The 18,928-nt window shown below is 43.3% G+C and overlaps 1 protein-coding gene across 1 annotated transcript in view; it reads right to left on the minus strand.

The window, feature by feature from the left end:
• The window catches only part of INPP5D (inositol polyphosphate-5-phosphatase D), a gene marked incomplete at its 5' end in the record, with an annotated part of 480,457 nt that overhangs the window by 73,442 nt on the left and 388,087 nt on the right, over positions 1-18,928 (minus strand). The window contains one exon of the mRNA XM_086949164.1: positions 3,491-3,640. Coding sequence (XP_086805290.1) covers positions 3,491-3,640 — 150 coding nt within the window. The remainder of the gene's footprint in view (positions 1-3,490; positions 3,641-18,928) is intronic.

Consider the following 18,928-nt stretch of genomic DNA (forward strand, 5'->3'; position numbering starts at 1 on the left):
TCAAACTTGTAACTCAGTTGTCAGTAGTGAGTGCAAACCTATTGAGCTATGTCGCTGGTCCTGAAACAAATAATTTCTTATATTGCTGCCCTGTCAAATCAAGCGTGTGTGTATGTATGCAAAGATATTAGTGCTAAATAGCAGAAACAGGCTGAACTATTATTCATAATTGTTTGTAATGAGAGAGAGAATTTGGTGGGGGCTTGTGGGGTGGTTTATAACCTGTAGAGGGGTTGTGTTCTCTATAGAGGTGGATCTTCAGTTCTTTCTGAATAGCTGAAGGGTAGGAGCAGTTCTGATGTGGCTGGAGATAGTCTTCCAGGCCACAGGGAGTAGATAGAGAAGGTCTGCTTTTTGGGCTTAGCTTATTTGCCTTTCTATGTTTCACATCTGGTGATGTCCTGGCACCATGTGTGGGGCTAGCCGCTTGAGGTGATACTTTCTGGGCTAGGTATGCAGGGGTACAATTCTGGTGGCCTTGTAAGAGATGCAACTGGTACTGCAGAACATACAGACTTGGGGAGGAAGGCAATGCTGTTTGTTAGTGTTGGGGGAAGTGGGCAAATTGCTTTAGGACTTTGATAGAATGTGATGCTCAGTCCACAATGCCCTTCAGGGAGAGTCAAAGTTGTGACAGGGGTAGGGGGTCGTTGAGCAGAGTGTTGAATTCCTCCAGATGGGAGAATACAATTCCTTGACCTATTGTTCTGAAGCCAGTTCCAGGTAGGGATGTACAGATGGTACCATGCTGGCTTTGTTTTGTTGGTGGTGTTCTTTTAGGTAGACGTCTGTGTCAAGGGTTAATGCAAGTGATTTTGCTTTGGGTGCCAGCTGAGGGTTGAAGCCGTGGAGGGTCAGGCCAAACCGCAAGACTCGAATCTGTGATGTTTGACCATGAGGTATTTTGCCTTGATTGAATTGGACTTTAGGTTGGTGCTGTAAGAGACTGGGGCAGGTTTTTGCGTGGAGTTTTGTGAGCAGATGAGAGTTTCAGGTAGAGTGAAATGCAGGCCTATTCTTGTAATACTGGGCCAAAGCCATGCCTTTACAGCTAAATCTTACACAAGTGCATGTCTTTTTGAGACCACTGTTGACTGACATTAAGGCTCATAACATTAGCCTTATTAATTATGCTGATGACGCGCAGCTCATTCTGTCATTGGAGGGAGACCATTTCACCTCATTGGAAGATTTTCGCACCTGTATGAAGGATGCCTCTGGCTGTCTGAAAGAAAACTCTCTTCAATTTAACGCAGACAAGACAGAGATCTTGTGCTGTGCAGCAGGTAAAGTTCCCCGTCAACTACCAGATGACGTCTGGCCTATATCGACTGATACTCCTCTGAGTCCTTCAGAGACGGTGCATAACCTAGGAGTCATATTCGATGATAAATTGAGCCTTGAAACCCAGATAAACAAAACTGCTGGGTGCTGCTTTGCTCTCATCAAGGCGCTCCGAAAGATCCTACCAATGTTACCATCACAGGCCAGAGCACTGGTAGTTAGAAGCGTTATTTTGAGTTGACTTGTCTACTGTAACGCACTGCTGCTCGAGTTTCCTAAGTACCTTTTAGGAAAAGATTCAAAACTGAAATGAATGAAACTGAATGAAATCTATCGGCTCACCTTGATCAGTCTACCCAGGGCCGTTTTGTCCTCTACGGCCGACCTGAGCACATGTTCAGTAGCACCAGAATACCCTTTGGGCGACAGTGCACTTTACAAGTGAATGATACAATACAATACAATCATGCCCCATTGCAGAGTAGTCCTCACTCAGAGCATGACCTTAGTTGTAGTAACTTCTAAGTTTTTACTTGCACTGTACATAACTTTGCTTGTAGTTGTGCATGACACATGTTTCTACTCACAGTCCAGCCCCATTGCGTGATTTTGGGCAGGACAAATGTACTTGCTGCCATGTACCCAGTGCTGCTCTTTATGTATGGCTTGTACCAGTGCATCACTTTAATCTCACCCCTCTGCTAGTGCATCGTTTAGGTATACACTTATTTAGGCGCTTTATAAAGTATTGGTTACCATATTCTGATAAATTTGGTGAGCTAGAATGCACAGAATAATAAGGTGCCAAAACAAACACAGAAGCGTTAATAGCCAAGCAATTGGAGCAGGTGGTAGATCCTCTCTTTATGACCTTCTTCAACTGAGGATACTTAGGCAAGTTGTATGTTTTGATATAGAGTCTGAAACAAGATAATTATTCTTGGCACTACAAAGCATGCCAGACATTTTCCACCCATTACTTCAGAGATCAGTCTCTTGTTTCTGATGAGGCAGTGATGATGACTGAAGGTTCTTAGTAGGACACAGTGTAAAGCCAGCATGTTGGGCCTTTGTAGAGAGCTTTCAGAGACAGTGTGATATGTTCAAATGTACACATATTTAGCCATTTCTTTGCAGCTTGTTTCTGAAGCCTCTGCAGTGTTGCTGTTCCTTCACAGGCCTGTGCAAAGCATGTTACAATAGTGTACCTATCTGAGAATGAGAGACCTTTTAAGTACAGCTCCATAAGGCATCTTCAGGAGAGGGAATATTTTTAGACAGAGGGTCACATTTTGAATCTCTCCACCACAGTGTTGATTTGAAAGGACAAGAAGTTCCAAAGATTTTTGACTAGGTTGCGGATGGGGCAGTCCAAAACCACAGGGCTATTCAAATGAGCAGAGAGGAGGTGTCATGATCTCCTAAGATTAGAATCTATATAGTTGCTCTGTTGAAGCAAATAAAGCTCTGTGTCAGGCAGTGGTCTCAGCCACTGACGATGTTATTGTGGTGGCAACTAGAATTGTTCTCAAGATGACTTTAGAGTTGTGTATAACCAGAATATGTCTTAAAATAAATTATGTTCTGATCTCGTAGATGACGCAGGTGCTGCAAGCAGCAATTAAGCAGGACGCCAAGAAGAGGGGAGCTTGTATTTGTAGTCATGCCTGTCTACTGTTCTTGTCCTGCCACTGCATGTCTTTAATTGTAGTATTCGACCAATGGATGTGCCTACACATAGTCGTCATCTCACAAATCGCCTTACTTGTAGTCATATTTGAATGCATTGCTGTACACCTATTGTAGTCCATGGCTTTACATATAGTCATGGCCACTGACTGGCTTTGCTCGCTGTCGTGAGAGTACAGAACTTTACTAACTTTCCATTCCCAGTGCATTCTTTTCTCTTTAGTGTTGACCCATTGCCAGCTTTCCTTACCGCCTTGTACGGAGAGTGCATTACTGCCCTGTACTAGGCTTGGCTTTAGTCTTAGTTGGGTTCCAATGCGTCTCTTTGAGGTGATCTTAAGTTGCATCTCTTGTAGTCCATCCATGGCTTTACTATTAGTCCTGTACCAGTGAGTGGTGTTACATGTAGCCTTGTTCCAGTGCATTGTATTACATCTAGTCAGGATTTCCCACTTTTATGAAAAGGACAGAATACTAACACATATAAAATCTGCAACACTTCCATGTCCCATCTTACCGTACAGCTTCTCCCTCTGCTGTCCATGTGAGGTCTGGAGCTTTATATCACCATGGAAGTGGCCGGTCAGCTCTCCGTGATGAGTGAGTGGGCTGGAAAATGCGACAAGTGATTCGGTCGCATGCACTCGTAGAGCGATGCAGCCTTCCCCTGAGAACAGAAAAGAAGTGAGCATAAGAGAACAACAGTCTTACCCAATTCCCAATGTTGCAAACACAATACACCCTCTGGAGGCAATGCATTCACCAGTGGGCCAGAAGCGGAGGTTCTATTTTAACAATGTGTGTGCTACAATCTATGTACACTACCTAGGCTGGACTGGGAAAGATGTGTAACAAAAACTGTCCTGGTCTCTCTGGAGAGTAAAGTAGGTGTTGCACACAAGACAGTTCCCAGATAAGCAACCAGGCCCGTATTACGGTAAATGCGCATTTTCATTGTTTGCGCCAAGCGCACATTTAAAAAGGTGCGCTCGGCAAAAACAGCAAAAAGGCTCCCTATTACAATGAATACGCTGCCCCTATGGCTGGACTAGCCATAGCGGGCACCTGGCATATCTGCAGTGGGTCGCCAGGATGGGGGCCAGTTTTAGGCCCCTGAGGGCCGTTTTTGTTACTGCAGGCCGGCAATATTGGCACCCCTGTAACAAAATCAGCCGAAACCGGCCGTAGCAAACAGCTAGGCCGCACCCCCTCTCCCCCAGGGAGCCGGCCGAACAGTTTGTCAGGGCCGGTTTTGGTTCCCAGTCCGGCCCTGGCTACCCACAGTGCAGCTAATTCTTGTGAAAAATGGAGCGACTGCTTTGTAGCCGCTCCGTGTTTTCACAATACAGACGGCAACCTGGCTGCACTTTTGAAGAGATTAAAGATCACCTTGCAGGCGGGTGCAGTCAGTGACTGCACCTGCCTCCAAGGGGATGTCTGGGGGAGCCCATGGAACCCCATCCCACCTCCAGAGGGCTGCCATCAGGGGGCACACTGACAGTGCACCATCTTTTAGATGGCGCACTGTCAGTTCGCCTCCTGAGGGCTTTTTTGTCTCTGCACCGCATCTGTATTACGGTGCCGGCGCATAGGCAAAGGTATTCCCTCATTTGCATGGAGCACGCCCCATGCAAATGAGGGAATGCCCCCTGCAGATAGCGCTAATGCTTTATGTGTGCCAGCACTATCAGTATTACAGAATGGGCCATAGAAGCGTCTGTGGCCACTTCTATAATACCAAAGTGCCCCTTGGGCACGCAAAGCGTGCACAAATCCCTGTTGCGCCCCGGGGGCACCTTATGTAGTACTGAAGTAATAGGGAATGCTCTAGTATAGCCTCTCGGTAGTACAATAGATACCATAATCTCACCACGAATAACAAACACAAATATTTTGTACATGTACTACTAAAAGCAATAAAATATACCACCAGTGCAGTACAATCCTACTCAGATTGTTCTTCTTTAACAATTGGCAGATATGCTAAGAGAATTTCAGCTGCTGCACTAAGCACATTTTCACTCTATGAAATTTGCGTTTAAAAGTAAAACAAGAATAAGTTGAGAAACCGACATTTTGATTAGATTGCTGTATCCAATGGATACAGAAGCCCTCAGTCATTTAATGTAATGCCATATGATCAGGGCCACTGGAATTATGCTGCAGGGTTGATTAAATTATGCATCAAGGAAATGCAAATTATGTGGCATAATGCAGCAAATTTTTTGATAGTATGACTTCATTTTTTTGTAAGTTTTACATATGATAATACTGTCTAGGCAAAGATTTCACTTCATTTAGCACCAATTTAACAACTAAATACAGAAGTAAGCAACTGAAAGATGACCAGTTATCCTTTGCGAAGGGTGTTCGAACGTGCATGAACACATATCGACATGTTTTTAGTAACTTTTGATCTGTGTGAGCTGGACACTATTTGTTACATTCTACAGAGTATGCAGCAGGTAATGAATTATGTGGTAAATGGAGCAAAACCTTAATTATGCGAACAAAGGCGCAGCCACAGAATCGCATAACTCCAGTGGTCCTGCATATGATTTTCCTTTGCTAAAACTGAATTAGAGAGAGAGAGAGGGCGAAAGAGTGAGAGAGGAGACAGTGTCCTGAACCACATTTGCCTGGTTCATCATTTAAGAAGGCATTACATAGAGCCACATATTTGCCTGCAACCAGGCTTGTTTGTTCCTTGATTCTCCCAGTTATAGCAGTGTAGACTGCTTGTCACAAGTGCCAGAAGCAAGTGACATGCAGGACCACACAGCCTCAACAGAGAGGTATGAAACAGTGAGAGTGAGAAACAGTTGGGAGGCTTAGGAACCCAAGGATGATAACTCTAGAAGGAAAGAAGAGTTGCTTGGTACCAGGCCATTTTTGGCGTATAGGAAGAGATTGGGTTCAGCTTGGACTCTGCCATCGCTTGATTGGCCAGAGTCACCCTAGGTCTACTTCTTTTCTAGAGCTCTCAGATGCTCTATGCAGCTCTCCTTGTTGTCCCCAAATGCAAATTTCTGTTGCCTGTGTCTGGCGGAGCTAGCGGTAGAAGTTGCGACATTGCCTGTTGGATTTCCCTAGCAGAGCCTTGTGGATTTGATTTACTGTGCCAAGAATACCAGCCAGATGAACTCTGATGCTGCACGCCACTTTAGAGCCATATAATAGCAGATTATAACCAGCATAAACCCCAAAGAACATTTTGGACTGATTCCCTGAGTGTAGACTGAGGATATAAAAGGACAACAGTTCCACCAGATAACTCCAAGGTATACAAGAATACAAAAATAATGAACAGGGTTGTTTTTTAGTAGAGAGACAGTGGCTGAATAATGGAGTTCCCTCCAGGGCCAACATTTGAGCCCTGTTATCTCTGATCCAAGCCACATAAAGCAGCAGCATGATAACAGCTCTGCTAAATTAAGTGTGATGTGCTCTCATTAGATCAATACGCTAAAAAATACACATTTTTCATTTATTCATATCAAGCACAAGGCAGTTTTTTAAACTGATTTGCAACAGTTTCTTGATCCACATAAAGTGCTTAACCATCTCATTTATTTTCAGAAAGGATTGAGGGTCTAAGTAACAAAGGATGATGGAAAATAGGAACAGAATCTCAGCAGTATCATGTTTTTGTAAGGCGAATGCACCCAATATGTGATAGCTGTCAATGTGTCAACTGCTGGTTGGTTCTAATCGGGAGAAGTTTATCATTTAAGTCATGTCATCGTTTTGATGCTCACATGTCTGAAGATATGGATTTGGTGGAACGGGCATTGATAAGAACATTAATTTTCAGGCTAGAGACTGGCAAACGTGTCCTGCCAAAACGATTCTATATTTATCTTCACACTTATTGTGATTCAAAGTTAAAGGCCAAACGTTAGGCTATGTCTAATGACAAGTTGCAGACAACCTGATGCCAATCTTCATCTGTAAGGTCCAATTGCAATGGCGGCCTGTACTTTTATCAGGGAGAGGAGTGGACGAGGCACAAACTGTCACATAAACACACACACACACACACACACACACACACACGCGCACACACACACACCAAACAAAAATAAAATCATACTTAGCTGCTCAGCTCTGCCTCAGAGATCACAGGAGGGTTGGAACTGCTGCCTTCCCTCATTGGCTGACATAAAGTCAGCAACTGAGGGAAGGCAGCGGTCCCTCAACTCGTCACAGAGTGGGATGGGATCAGTGAGACTGCTGACCCCATCAGACTCCGTGACGAGGTGTCAGTGATTGACACTCAGCCCTGGGCAGTTCAGGGCTTAGAACTGAAGAGCCCAGGTAGGAGGAGGGCCTTGAAGTGCTTTGCCAGGCTGAAGAAGTCACGCCCACAGCAGCTGTGACTTCTTCAGCTCGCCAAAGTTCAGCTCAAGCAGCTCGAAACCAGAGTATTTAGCACATGTCTAGTTTCTGACTGCTTGACCTGAAAATAAAGAGTGTCTGCCAGGCTGACCTTTGCTCAGCCTGACAGACACTCTTTATGGTGGCCAAAAGGTGAGAAGGCGTGGCCCCTCAGTCCATTAGGACAGGCCACTTCTGACAATTGTTTTAGTCTTGACTCCATCAGTGTCTTGGTTCAGGCTGAGTTGGTCCTTCTTTCTTTTTCCTTGTACATATTGATAATACTATGCATCATGGAACTCCCCGTCAACAACATGTGTAACCCTTGGTCAGTGTCAGGTTCCTTTCACAGGTTTCCCCACACTCTGTTAAGTGTCGCTTAAATCAAGAACTGCCCTACCAGGACCTTCTGCGCCTCATTGAGATCCACAAAAGAAAGGTTGCGTCCCCTGTGAACAACCGACCCAGGGTCACAATACAGGCACTCCACCACTGCGAAAGGTGCGTCGATGTCTCAACACTCCAAATCTGCTAAGGGAGCTGAGTATGCAGACCCACCACATGGGTCGTGGATGTAGCTGGACCAGCAATTCTAAACTACCTTGAGCAGCGTTTGGCAGTTGCCCAGTGTGGGGGGCTATCCTTGCCCAGTGTGGGGGGCTATCCTCAGGGTGTCTCAGAGTATCCTCGCCAAAACGGTGGTAGGCTAGAGGTACCTTTCTTTAGGCAAAATTTTAAGAGCAAGCCACGTCATTAGACACCGCAGCTGCATAGCTAAATAGTACAACTCTTAGTACAGGACACCCAGACCTCCTTTGGCTATGGGTAAGAGCAGTTTCTCCATAGCCATTCAATGCCAGATCAAGTCAGAGAGCCACTCATTTAAACCACAAAACAATGCACAAGACAGCAGCAGAGGGAAGTTGCCAAACACATACAAAACCCACGACAAGACCACCATCTTCGCCGGTGCGCCGGGGCTGATGTGCAACAGCTGGAGTCTCTGCCAGAACCTTGGCGATGAGTGAAGCGAGGCAGCCACCCTATCCAGGTTGCCCCAGCGGACATCTTTTGGGTCACTGTAGACATTGATACTCAGATATTTGAAGGTGTGCCTGGCAACTGAAACCGGGTTAGGTCACAACCTGTCCAATAAGGTAAAAGCGCAAGACTTCTGTGTGTTTACACAGAGTCCCAAGGGTGTAGTAAAGGAGTCTAAGAGTCTCATAATTGGCGTCAGACCCTTATTGACATCATTCAAGTAAATAGTTCAAGTTCAAGTTCAGGAATTTATATAGCGCACTACTCACCCAGAGGGTCTCAAGGCGCTTGGGGAGGGGGTTCAATTATTTATCGAATAGCCAGGTTTTAAGTTCCTTTCTGAAGGCGATGTGGTTCTGTGTAAGGCGGAGGTGAGTGGGGAGTGAGTTCCAGGTCTTGGCCGCCAAGTAGGAGAAGGATCTTCCTCCCATGGTGGATCTTTGGATGCGTGGAGCTGCGGCGAGGGCTTGATTGGAGGATCTTAGTTGGCGGGTGGGTGTGTAGAAGGACAGTCGGGTGTTGAGGCATTCGGGTCCTAGTTTGTAGAGGGCCTTGTGTGAGTGGGTGAGGAGACGGAACGTTATTCTCTTGTTGACGGGAAGCCAGTGGAGGTCTTTCAGGTGACCGGTAATGTGATCTTGGCGAGGGATGTCTAAAATGAGTCTGGCTGATGCATTTTGGATGCGTTGGAGTTTTTTCTGTAATTTGGCTGTGATTCCGGCGTAGAGGGTGTTTCCATAGTCTAGTCGGCTAGTGACTAGTGCGTGGGTGACAGTCTTTCTTGTCTCGGAGGGGATCCAACGGAAGATTTTTTTGAGCATACGAAGTATGTTGAAGCAGGAGGACGAGACGGCGTTGACTTGTCTGGTCATCGAGAGTGAGGAGTCTAGGATGAAGCCAAGGTTACGTGCGTGGTCTGTGGGTATGGGTGCTGTGCCCAGAGCCGATCGCCACCATGAGTCGTCCCAGGCAGAGGGGGATGATCCTAGGATGAGGACCTCCGTTTTGTCTGAGTTAAGTTTAAGGCAGCTGTTTTTCATCCATTCGGCTACTTCTTTCATGCCTTCGTGAAGATTAGTTTTGGCGGTGTTAGGGTCTTTGGTGAGGGAAAGGATCAGTTGGGTGTCGTCAGCGTAGGAGATGATGTTAAGGTTGTGTTGATGCGCGATGGATGCGAGTGGACTCATGTAAACGTTGAAGAGGGTGGGACTGAGTGATGATCCTTGTGGTACTCCGCAGATGACTTCGGTGGCCTCTGATTTGAATGGGGAAAGTCGGACTCTCTGGGTTCTCCCGGCGAGGAATGAGATGATCCAGTCCAAGGCTTTTCCTTGTATGCCGATGTTGCTGAGGCGTTGTATGAGGGTGCTGTGACAGACTGTGTCGAAGGCGGCGGAGAGGTCGAGTAGGATGAGGGCCACTGTTTCTCCGTTGTCCAGTTGCCCATGTATAAGGATATTACATGTTCCTGGCTCGCCACTCCCAGTACTTGCTCATCGCTCAGTGCCTGCAGTCTGCATGCCAGGGTTTCACTTGGCACGTACAAACAGTAGTGGCAACAGCGGGCAGCTCTGTTGGTTGCCCCTTTAAACCCGAGCAGTGCACCGAATAGTCCCATCCAACTCTCACCCATGACATTGGTGCTGCATACAGGACAACTCCTCCCCAAACCCCATGTCGTGGAGGACCGCGAATAAGTAAGACCAGGAGAGGCTGTCAAAGGCCTTCTCCTTCTCCACCGAGGCCACCAAGGCCCCAGGAGTATTCTCCGGTAGCGAGTCTAATATGTGAAAGAGGTGCCTAATATTCAAGGAAATACTCCTCTTTGAGACGAATCCGCATCGGTTCAAATGTATCAAAGAAGATAAACAAGAGTGTTTGCGGAATCCGATGATTTTCTCCGGGATTTCACAGTCCAGATTGAGAAGGGACGGGGCTCACTCAATATGGGCCTCTGTCCAAATCGTTTGCCCCTTCTTTGGAATGTATCTCTATGAGGGCTTCCCAGTAGAATGGTGGCAGCTGTCCGTCTATGCAAGCCACTGCTAAAACCGAGCCAAATGCTTAAGGAGGTTCACCTGAAAACGAATTCCAAGGGAAGTCCGTTGTTGCAGGGCATTTCGCCTGTTGCCAACTGTTTGATTGCCAGGGCTGTCTCATGCTCCATGATCGGGCCCTCCATTTGCAGACTGCTCTCAGGAGTTAATGTGGTCAGAGGTATACCACTTTTGGAAAAAATAGGGGACCCCTACTGATGATTTGTTCACTACAAGTAGGGTATAACAATCATTTGAGAAAGAAAGCTGTAGTAAACAAATGTTATATTATATGCCATCTCCTATGGGGTAGAACTTTAGAACAATGTAGTGTACATCACAATATCAAACGACAATAATAAATATCAGAGAATATCATTTGTATAAAAATATAGTCAGTTTTATTTCTATTTTTTTCTCTTTTTGGTTTGTATCATATATATTTTTACAGTTATAATTGATTCAGGATATTGCTAATATTTTATATACATGTAGTGAGCAATATTCACAGAAAAGACAATTGCTCACTACATCAGAGTAGGTAATTGTCAATTATTCTGTTATGTTCCATCCCCGCAAGTCGCTGGGAAGTTATGAACAGGTCTATTCTAGTGTGAAAAGCCTGAATGTGGGAATAATGAGATTATTCCCGGAGCAATGAGTGTGCCTGCCTCCATGTGTACAATAATCACAAGTTTTTGATCCAGTCAATTACTTGTTTGGTGACTTCAAGTGCTGATGCTCCAGGTAGGGGAGGGTGAGTATTCAACACACAGTTAAAATCTCACCCCACCACCAAAGGTTCATCTAAGGCCAGCTTCATTAGTTTGTTTAAGGAGTGCATGTGCTTTGCCTGTCCTTTGTTAGGGGAGTAAAGTCCAAGAATGTGGATCGGGAAGTCATTTAGTCTCCCACTCATAAACACGTATCGCCCTTCAGGGTCCGTCCACTGCCATTGCGGGCAAAACAGCACTCCTGTTAAAACCCATATCAGAACTCCCTCGGAATATGCCGAAGAGTTGATGTAAAATAGCTTGCCTTTCCAGGGGGAACATAGTTGGCGCCCCTCCCACCCCATAAGGTGTGTTTCCTGTAATATGGCAATTTGTGCGCTGCATCTCACCAAATAATAACGAATGCAATGGCACTTGCACAAATTTCCTAGCCTCTTAATATTCCACATAATTAAATTGTAAGAGGTGTGGGGTGTGATGACACCTGCTGTGACAATAATATGGTGTGTTCTTTCTCACAGGATGCACCCAGAAAGTCCACCTCTCTCCCTTCACTTCACAAGCCAAGCACAACATCTGCGGCGTTCCCCAAGGCTCATCCCTCATCCAACACTCTTCAACATAAAAAAAAATGTAAATCTGTATTTGTAAAGCGCAAACTATTCACCCTTACGGTTCTCAAGGCGCTGGGGGCCATTGTGAAAATTAAGTGAGCTATTGCTTAGAGTCACATGGTGCTGAGCTGAGCTGCTGCCCGAGCCGGGGATCAAACCGTGAGCCCTATGCTCCGAACTCAGCTGCCCTGGCCGCTGCACCACACCTCTCCACTCTACATGACTTCACTCGCAGTCACAGTCAGATCGCACAACATCAACATCATCTCCTACACTGACAGCACAAAGCTCGTCCTATCACTCTCTGCTGACACCTCCGCAACGAAATTAGCCAGTACCGTTACTGCCCTTTATATATGGTGTGTCTGTTGGGCGAACAGAGGTATAGCACCTGAGTCCATCATGTATGCACCCCCTGCCCAATGCGAGTGAGGTGGGCGTGTGCACCTTACCTCTGCAGTACAGGGGGAAGGTGCCCACATTTCTATGGTCATGCGATGAGAGTCGCCAAAGACTAGGAGGAAAAAGCTAAAAGTTTGGGGGTAAATTCCCATAAGAAGGGCCATGTCCAACACACTGTTAAAGAGAAATTCCATAGCTGGGATTATTCCAGTGCAAATAAGCTTGAGCCTTTCCTTCCAAAACCCATTGAGTCAGGTAATTATCCTCTAAATAGTTTCAAAATGACTTCTACATTGATTCTTAAGCCTGCATAGAGGGGCACTTTACCCTCTCGCTACTGAAGGACTTCCTGGTGTAAAATCCATTCCTCAGACCCAGTTCCACACTGTGTAGTAACTGATACATAAAGAGTGATATCTGCAGTTAGAAGCATCTATCAAAAGGACAAGTTACTTTCCCTTGGTGACACTCTTTCTGGTAGATCCTCTATTAAACCACACATTTCTCACTGTCTGCCTCCCTTTCTGATCTGTGGAGTAAAATTGTCAAAGGTAATGAGTATCCAAGTTAGCCTGTGCACACTGTCAATAGCTTTGATTTGTCTTGCTTCATGAATGATGGTATGGACATTTTCATGCCATAAACTAATGTCAGAAAAAAGAGAACAAGGGAGACCCTACTCACAACGGAACCAGGGTAATGCGTTTATCCGTAAAACAATGGTTCCTGTGGCATATTACTTATCTGCTACTTAATGAACATAACAGGCTTAATAGCAATCCAATCATTGGAGGGAGGGTGGCAAAAAGAAAGAAACACAATCGTACCAGTTTTAAAACATTTTTTGTATTTCAAATGAAAAACAAATAGTACTATGATTTTGCTGCGACATACAGATAGTATACAGAGTGCAATGTGTCCCAAGTGATATTGTGAGCGAAACAAAAAGTGTGTACAGTTGAGTGAGCTATACAGGTTTCAGCTGTGACTATTTACAAAAGAAGGAAACTTGACTCAAGGCAATTATTTCAACCAATTGTTAAACAGCAGCTATACAATCATAGGCACTGTGTTAGTCTGGTTCGTTTCCTAGTGCGTCAACGGCGTTTCGACCCTTAGAGTGAGGGTCTCGTCAGGACTGGGCAGTGAGGGACGTCTACAAAGAAAATAATGTGAGAATGTAATTCTATGTGTAGTCGCCATGAATATTACGTATTCACGGGAAGAAATTAAACGATTACCTTGCAATGGGGTGTGTTCTTGAATATAACCCATGCGTGACAAAGTAAAGTAAATTTACTTACAGTAAACCCAGCCGGGCACTGTCGAGAAGTGAGCAAAAAGAGAGGCAAAGGGTTAGCCACATACAAGAAGATGTAGATTGTATAAGGCACATTAAGACTAATCCAGCCGCATGACTTACCACTGTCTATGACAACTGATAACGTGTCCTATTTGAATTTTGGCGGTCAATGCCGTCAGTGCGCAGGATATTCAGGAATTGCCTGTGGTAAGAAACGCTATTTCAGTAAGGTAATAGGATTATAAATTATGCCAATCGGTCATTGTATATGGTAGCGATCGTCTTCATACCTGTGCGCTTTCTCGATCCAGCTCAATCGCTGCCTCCGATCGTTTGTTTGGTACAAAGTTTGTGTTCGGCAATCTCACGTCATCACGGTTATAACGTGATGCGTGACGTGCTTACGTAATCGCGATGGAGGAGGGACTCGAGGATGTTGTATACAAGTTCGAGTTCGTGAAATTATGAACTGCACTTAGGTGCTATGTCACAGTGGGGGCATGTACGGGCACTGTCCAATTCATCTAGTACGATATTACGCATATATATACAGTTACAGTGTATAATTTTATAAGACTCGATAGGACTCATGTGAGTCATTTACGGGTCCAATTTCACGATGTGTATGATGACAATCAGAATTGCATATTATAATAGAGTGATCATATAATAGAGGCATGTACATACACTGTAGAATCCCATTGTGGTATCAACATATATACGCATTAAAAATATCAACTCATATTGGTACAGCACAATGTTGCACAAATATACAAGTTTACAATACGTATTGGAACAATGTTGTTAAACCAATATTTACATAAAGGATGGAGCTTTACATACCCCTGAATATCAACAACAATGTACACATGTTTTTGTGATATATACATTATCTATTATGTAGAAGAGACATGATCTTAAGGTTGATATAGAGCCATCAAAAGCATACAGATGGAAATCTCATCAGTGTAATATACAGCGTAACTCATTCGAAATTTACAGGAACATAGTGAATGTTATTGACATGCACGTTTTAAGTCAAGGTAGAGACAAAACCCCTCCATTCATCAGCAGAGTTCAACCCTTCATTTATTGAATTGATTTTATCAATCCAGTGACATTCTCGGCGTTGTAATATTTGAGCAATGTCACCACCTCTCTCCGGTAGTGTTGCAATATCTACAACTTGCCACCTCATTTCATCTGCAGAGTGATTGAATTCTTTGAAGTGGGCAACAAGAGGCGCTGTCAGAACAGATTTTCTTATGCGGCTACGATGTTGCCCTATTCTGGCTTTTATCAGTTGTTGAGTTTGCCCGATATAGAGTAGTCCGCACGGACACCAGATGCAATACACGACATTTCGTGTATTGCAATTTGAAAAGAAATCAAGTTTATGATCACAGTTGCCATGTTTAAAATTAGTTGTTTTACAAGTTAGTGGGCAGATCACACAGTTGCCACATGGGTGATGACCAAGAATGGGGGAAGGTTCCAGGATGATTCAAGCGTACTACTTTTCTGAGAGGTTGTTTCAGTGGATGACCTGACCAAATGATCTTTTAAGTTTTTTGCTCTTTTATATGCAAATAAGGGTACATCAATTTCAGGGTCAATACTTTTGATGATGTTCCAATTTTTTGTGATCGTTTTACGAATCTTATTAGTATGGACACCAAATGTAGTGACACATACCATTTTTTTCATTTCTTTCTTTGGTCTGGTGACCAATAGTTCCTCTCGTGGGCAGTACCAGGCACGTTTTAGTGATCTTCTCACTAATTTGTTAGGATATCCTCTCATTAGCAGTTTGTTTTTCAAGACTTCTGATTCTTTCATATAGTCTACTCGTCGTGCACAATTACGACGAATTCTCAAAAATTGCCCAAATGCCAAGCCATCCCTCAATGCTCTCGGATGTTGACTCTTATATGACAACAGTGTGTTTTTTTTCCGTAGGTTTTCTGTGGAGAGATGTAATGAGTTTATTATCTACGTTCAGGATGTTTAGATCCAAGAACGGAATAGTGTCCTTATGTAAAGTCGATGTAAAAGTCAGATGGGTTTGAACAGTATTTAGATATTAAATGAATTTGGTAAAGTCTTCCTCATTGCCTCTCCAAATAAGAAAAATATCATCTATATACCTATGCCAGCAATTATTGCTGACATAGTATGGATTTTGATCATTCAAGACATAAAGTCCTTCCACATGATTCATATAAATGTTCGCTAGATTTGGGGCAAAAATTGCACCCATACTAGTTCCACAACATTGTTCGTAGAATTGCCCATTGGAAACAAAATAGTTTCTCTGGAGGGCTATTTCCAACAATGCGATTATAAATGAAGTTGGCACATTGAAAGGTCTTGGTCTTGTGTCAAGAAGTTCTTTTATACAACAGATGCTCTTTTTTTGTTGGATGTTGGTATATAAGGATGATATGTCAAGGGTGGCAAGCCAATCAGTGTCTTTGTTATATGATACTCCTTCAACTAAATTAATCATGTGCATGGTGTCACGAACATAGCTCTGCTGCTGAGGAATAAGCAGCCTGATTCATCAAGCTGAATTGTGTTCACAAAGGGCCAGATTCTGAGAATCTGGCCCTTTGCGGGTGCGATTTTTGCATTTGGGATTCATCATCCCAAATGCAAAAATCGGTAATAGCGAATTCGCTAATTTGCGAGGAATTACATTTAAGGAATCTCTATTTGAGATTCCTTAAATGCAATTCATCATCCATTTTAAAATTGCGAATTCGCAATTTCGGCCCGCTATTTACTGCGAGGTCAAACCTCGTGGTAAATAGCGAAAACTTAGAAAAATGCTTTTAAAAGCATTTTTCTACGTTGCATGTTGCACACTGTGCGCAACACCTGTTCAAATTTGCATTTAAGGGGTGCTACAGGGTGTCCTTTGGACACCCCTGGCACCCTTTGAATCGCTATCTTATTTGCGATTAGCTAATTGCTAATCGCAAATAAGGAATACTCCCCATTCATTCCTATGGGCCTTTTGGCCCATAGGAATGAATGGGGAGTTATTCCTTATTTGCGATTAGCAATTTGCTAATCGCAAAAACGGAATATGTAGGAATCGCATTTTTCTTTGCGATTCCTACATGAATCCCGTTTTGCGAGTCTGGAATAGCGATTCCTTATGAATCGCTATTTCAAACTCGCAAAACTTCACTATGATGAATCAGGCTGAAAGTCTCTTATGAAAAAATCAATGTATTTACCAATCGGTTCTAAAATCGAACCGCATCCTGACAAAATTGGTCTGCCTGGTGGATGTGTTATACTTTTGTGGACCTTGGGGAGGGGTATATAGAACGGGCGTTCTAGGATTAGATGAGTTCAAAAAATCAAATTCTTTTTTTGTGATGAAACCTTCATCTAACCCTTCTTTAGTGATGGATACAATCTTCTCTCTGATCTCACACAGGGGGTTACGGTTGAGCTTTTTATAATGTTTATCTTCCGAGATTTGTTTTTTATCTCAGTGTCATAATCAGTCCTTTCTTGGATGACGATTCCCCCACCCTTGTCTGTGGGTTTAAGTATTATGGAGGTATCTTTTTTCAAATCGTTAAGAGCCTGTCTTTCTGGAAGAGTAATATTGTATGGTATGAATTGTTTACTCTTTCTCCAATTATCAATTTCTTCCAGAATGAGTTTCTCAAACGTGAGTAATTCAGGAGGCATCATGCTGTTTGTGGGGTAAAAAGTGGAAGGTAATTTTAACCCTGTTACCGACTCATGTGTATTAAATTCACGATTCTTGAAAAAAAGTTTCAGGCGAATTTTCCTGAAAAACTGAAAGAGCTCCTTATTGAGTAGAGGTTTGTCATTTGTGATTACTGAGAAACCGAACTATTTCAATCTAAAATCCGAGCTCTTTCAGTTTTTCAGGAAAATTTGCCTGAAACTTTTTTTCAAGAATCGTGAATTTAATACACATGAGTCGGTAACAGGGTTAAAATTACCTTCCACTTTTTACCCCACAAACAGCATGATGCCTCCTGAATTACTCACGCTTGAGAAACTCATTCTGGAAGAAGATGATAATTGGAGAAAGAGTAAACAATTCATACCATACAATATTACTTTTCCAGAAAGAAAGGCTCTTAACGATTTGAAAAAAGATACCTCCATAATACTTAAACCCGCAGACAAGGGTGGGGAAATCGTCATCCAAGAAAGGACTGATTATGACACTGAGATAAAAAAACAAATCTCGGAAGATAAACATTATAAAAAGCTCAACCGTAACCCCCTGTGTGAGATCAGAGAGAAGATTGTATCCATCACTAAAGAAGGGTTAGATGAAGGTTTCATCACAAAAAAAGAATTTTATTTTTTGAACTCATCTAATCCTAGAACGCCCGTTCTATACACCCTCCCCAAGGTCCACAAAAGTATAACACATCCACCAGGCAGACCAATTTTGTCAGGATGCGGTTCGATTTTAGAACCTATTGGTAAATACATCGATTTTTTCATAAGAGACTTTATTCCTCTGCAGCAGAGCTATGTTCGTGACACCATGCACATGATTAATTTAGTTGAAGGAGTATCATATAACAAAGACACTGATTGGCTTGCCACCCTTGACATATCATCCTTATATACCAACATCCCCCAAAAAGAGAGCATCTGTTGTATAAAAGAACTTCCTGACACAAGACCAAGACCTTTCAATGTGCCAACTTCATTTATAATCGCATTGTTGGAAATAGCCCTCCAGAGAAACTATTTTGTTTCCAATGGGCAATTCTACGAACAATGTTGTGGAACTAGTATGGGTGCAATTTTTGCCCCAAATCTAGCGAACATTTATATGAATCATGTGGAAGGACTTTATGTCTTGAATGATCAAAATCCATACTATGCCAGCATTAATTGCTGGCATAGGTATATAGATGATATTTTTCTTATTTGGAGAGGCAATGAGGAAGACTTTACCAAATTCATTTTATATCTAAATACTGTTCAAACCCATCTGACTTTTACATCGACTTTACATTAGGACACTATTCCGTTCTTGGATCTAAACATCCTGAACGTAGATAATAAACTCATTACATCTCTCCACAGAAAACCTACGGAGAAAAACACACTGTTGTCATATAAGAGTCAACATCCGAGAGCATTGAGGGATGGCTTGCCATTTGGGCAATTTTTGAGAATTCTTCGTAATTGTGCACGACGAGAAGACTATATGAAAGAATCAGAAGTCTTGAAAAACAAACTGCTAATGAGACGATATCCTAACAAATTAGTGAGAAGATCACTAAAACGTGCCTGGTACTGCCCACGAGAAGAACTATTGGTCACCAGACCAAAGAAAGAAATGAAAAAAATTGTATGTGCCACTACATTTGGTGTCCATACTAATAAGATTCGTAAAACGATCACAAAAAATTGGAACATCATCAAAAG

The sequence above is a fragment of the Lissotriton vulgaris genome, unplaced genomic scaffold, assembly GCF_964263255.1.
Source record: "Lissotriton vulgaris unplaced genomic scaffold, aLisVul1.2 SCAFFOLD_1234, whole genome shotgun sequence".
NCBI classification, from domain to species: Eukaryota; Metazoa; Chordata; class Amphibia; order Caudata; family Salamandridae; genus Lissotriton; species Lissotriton vulgaris.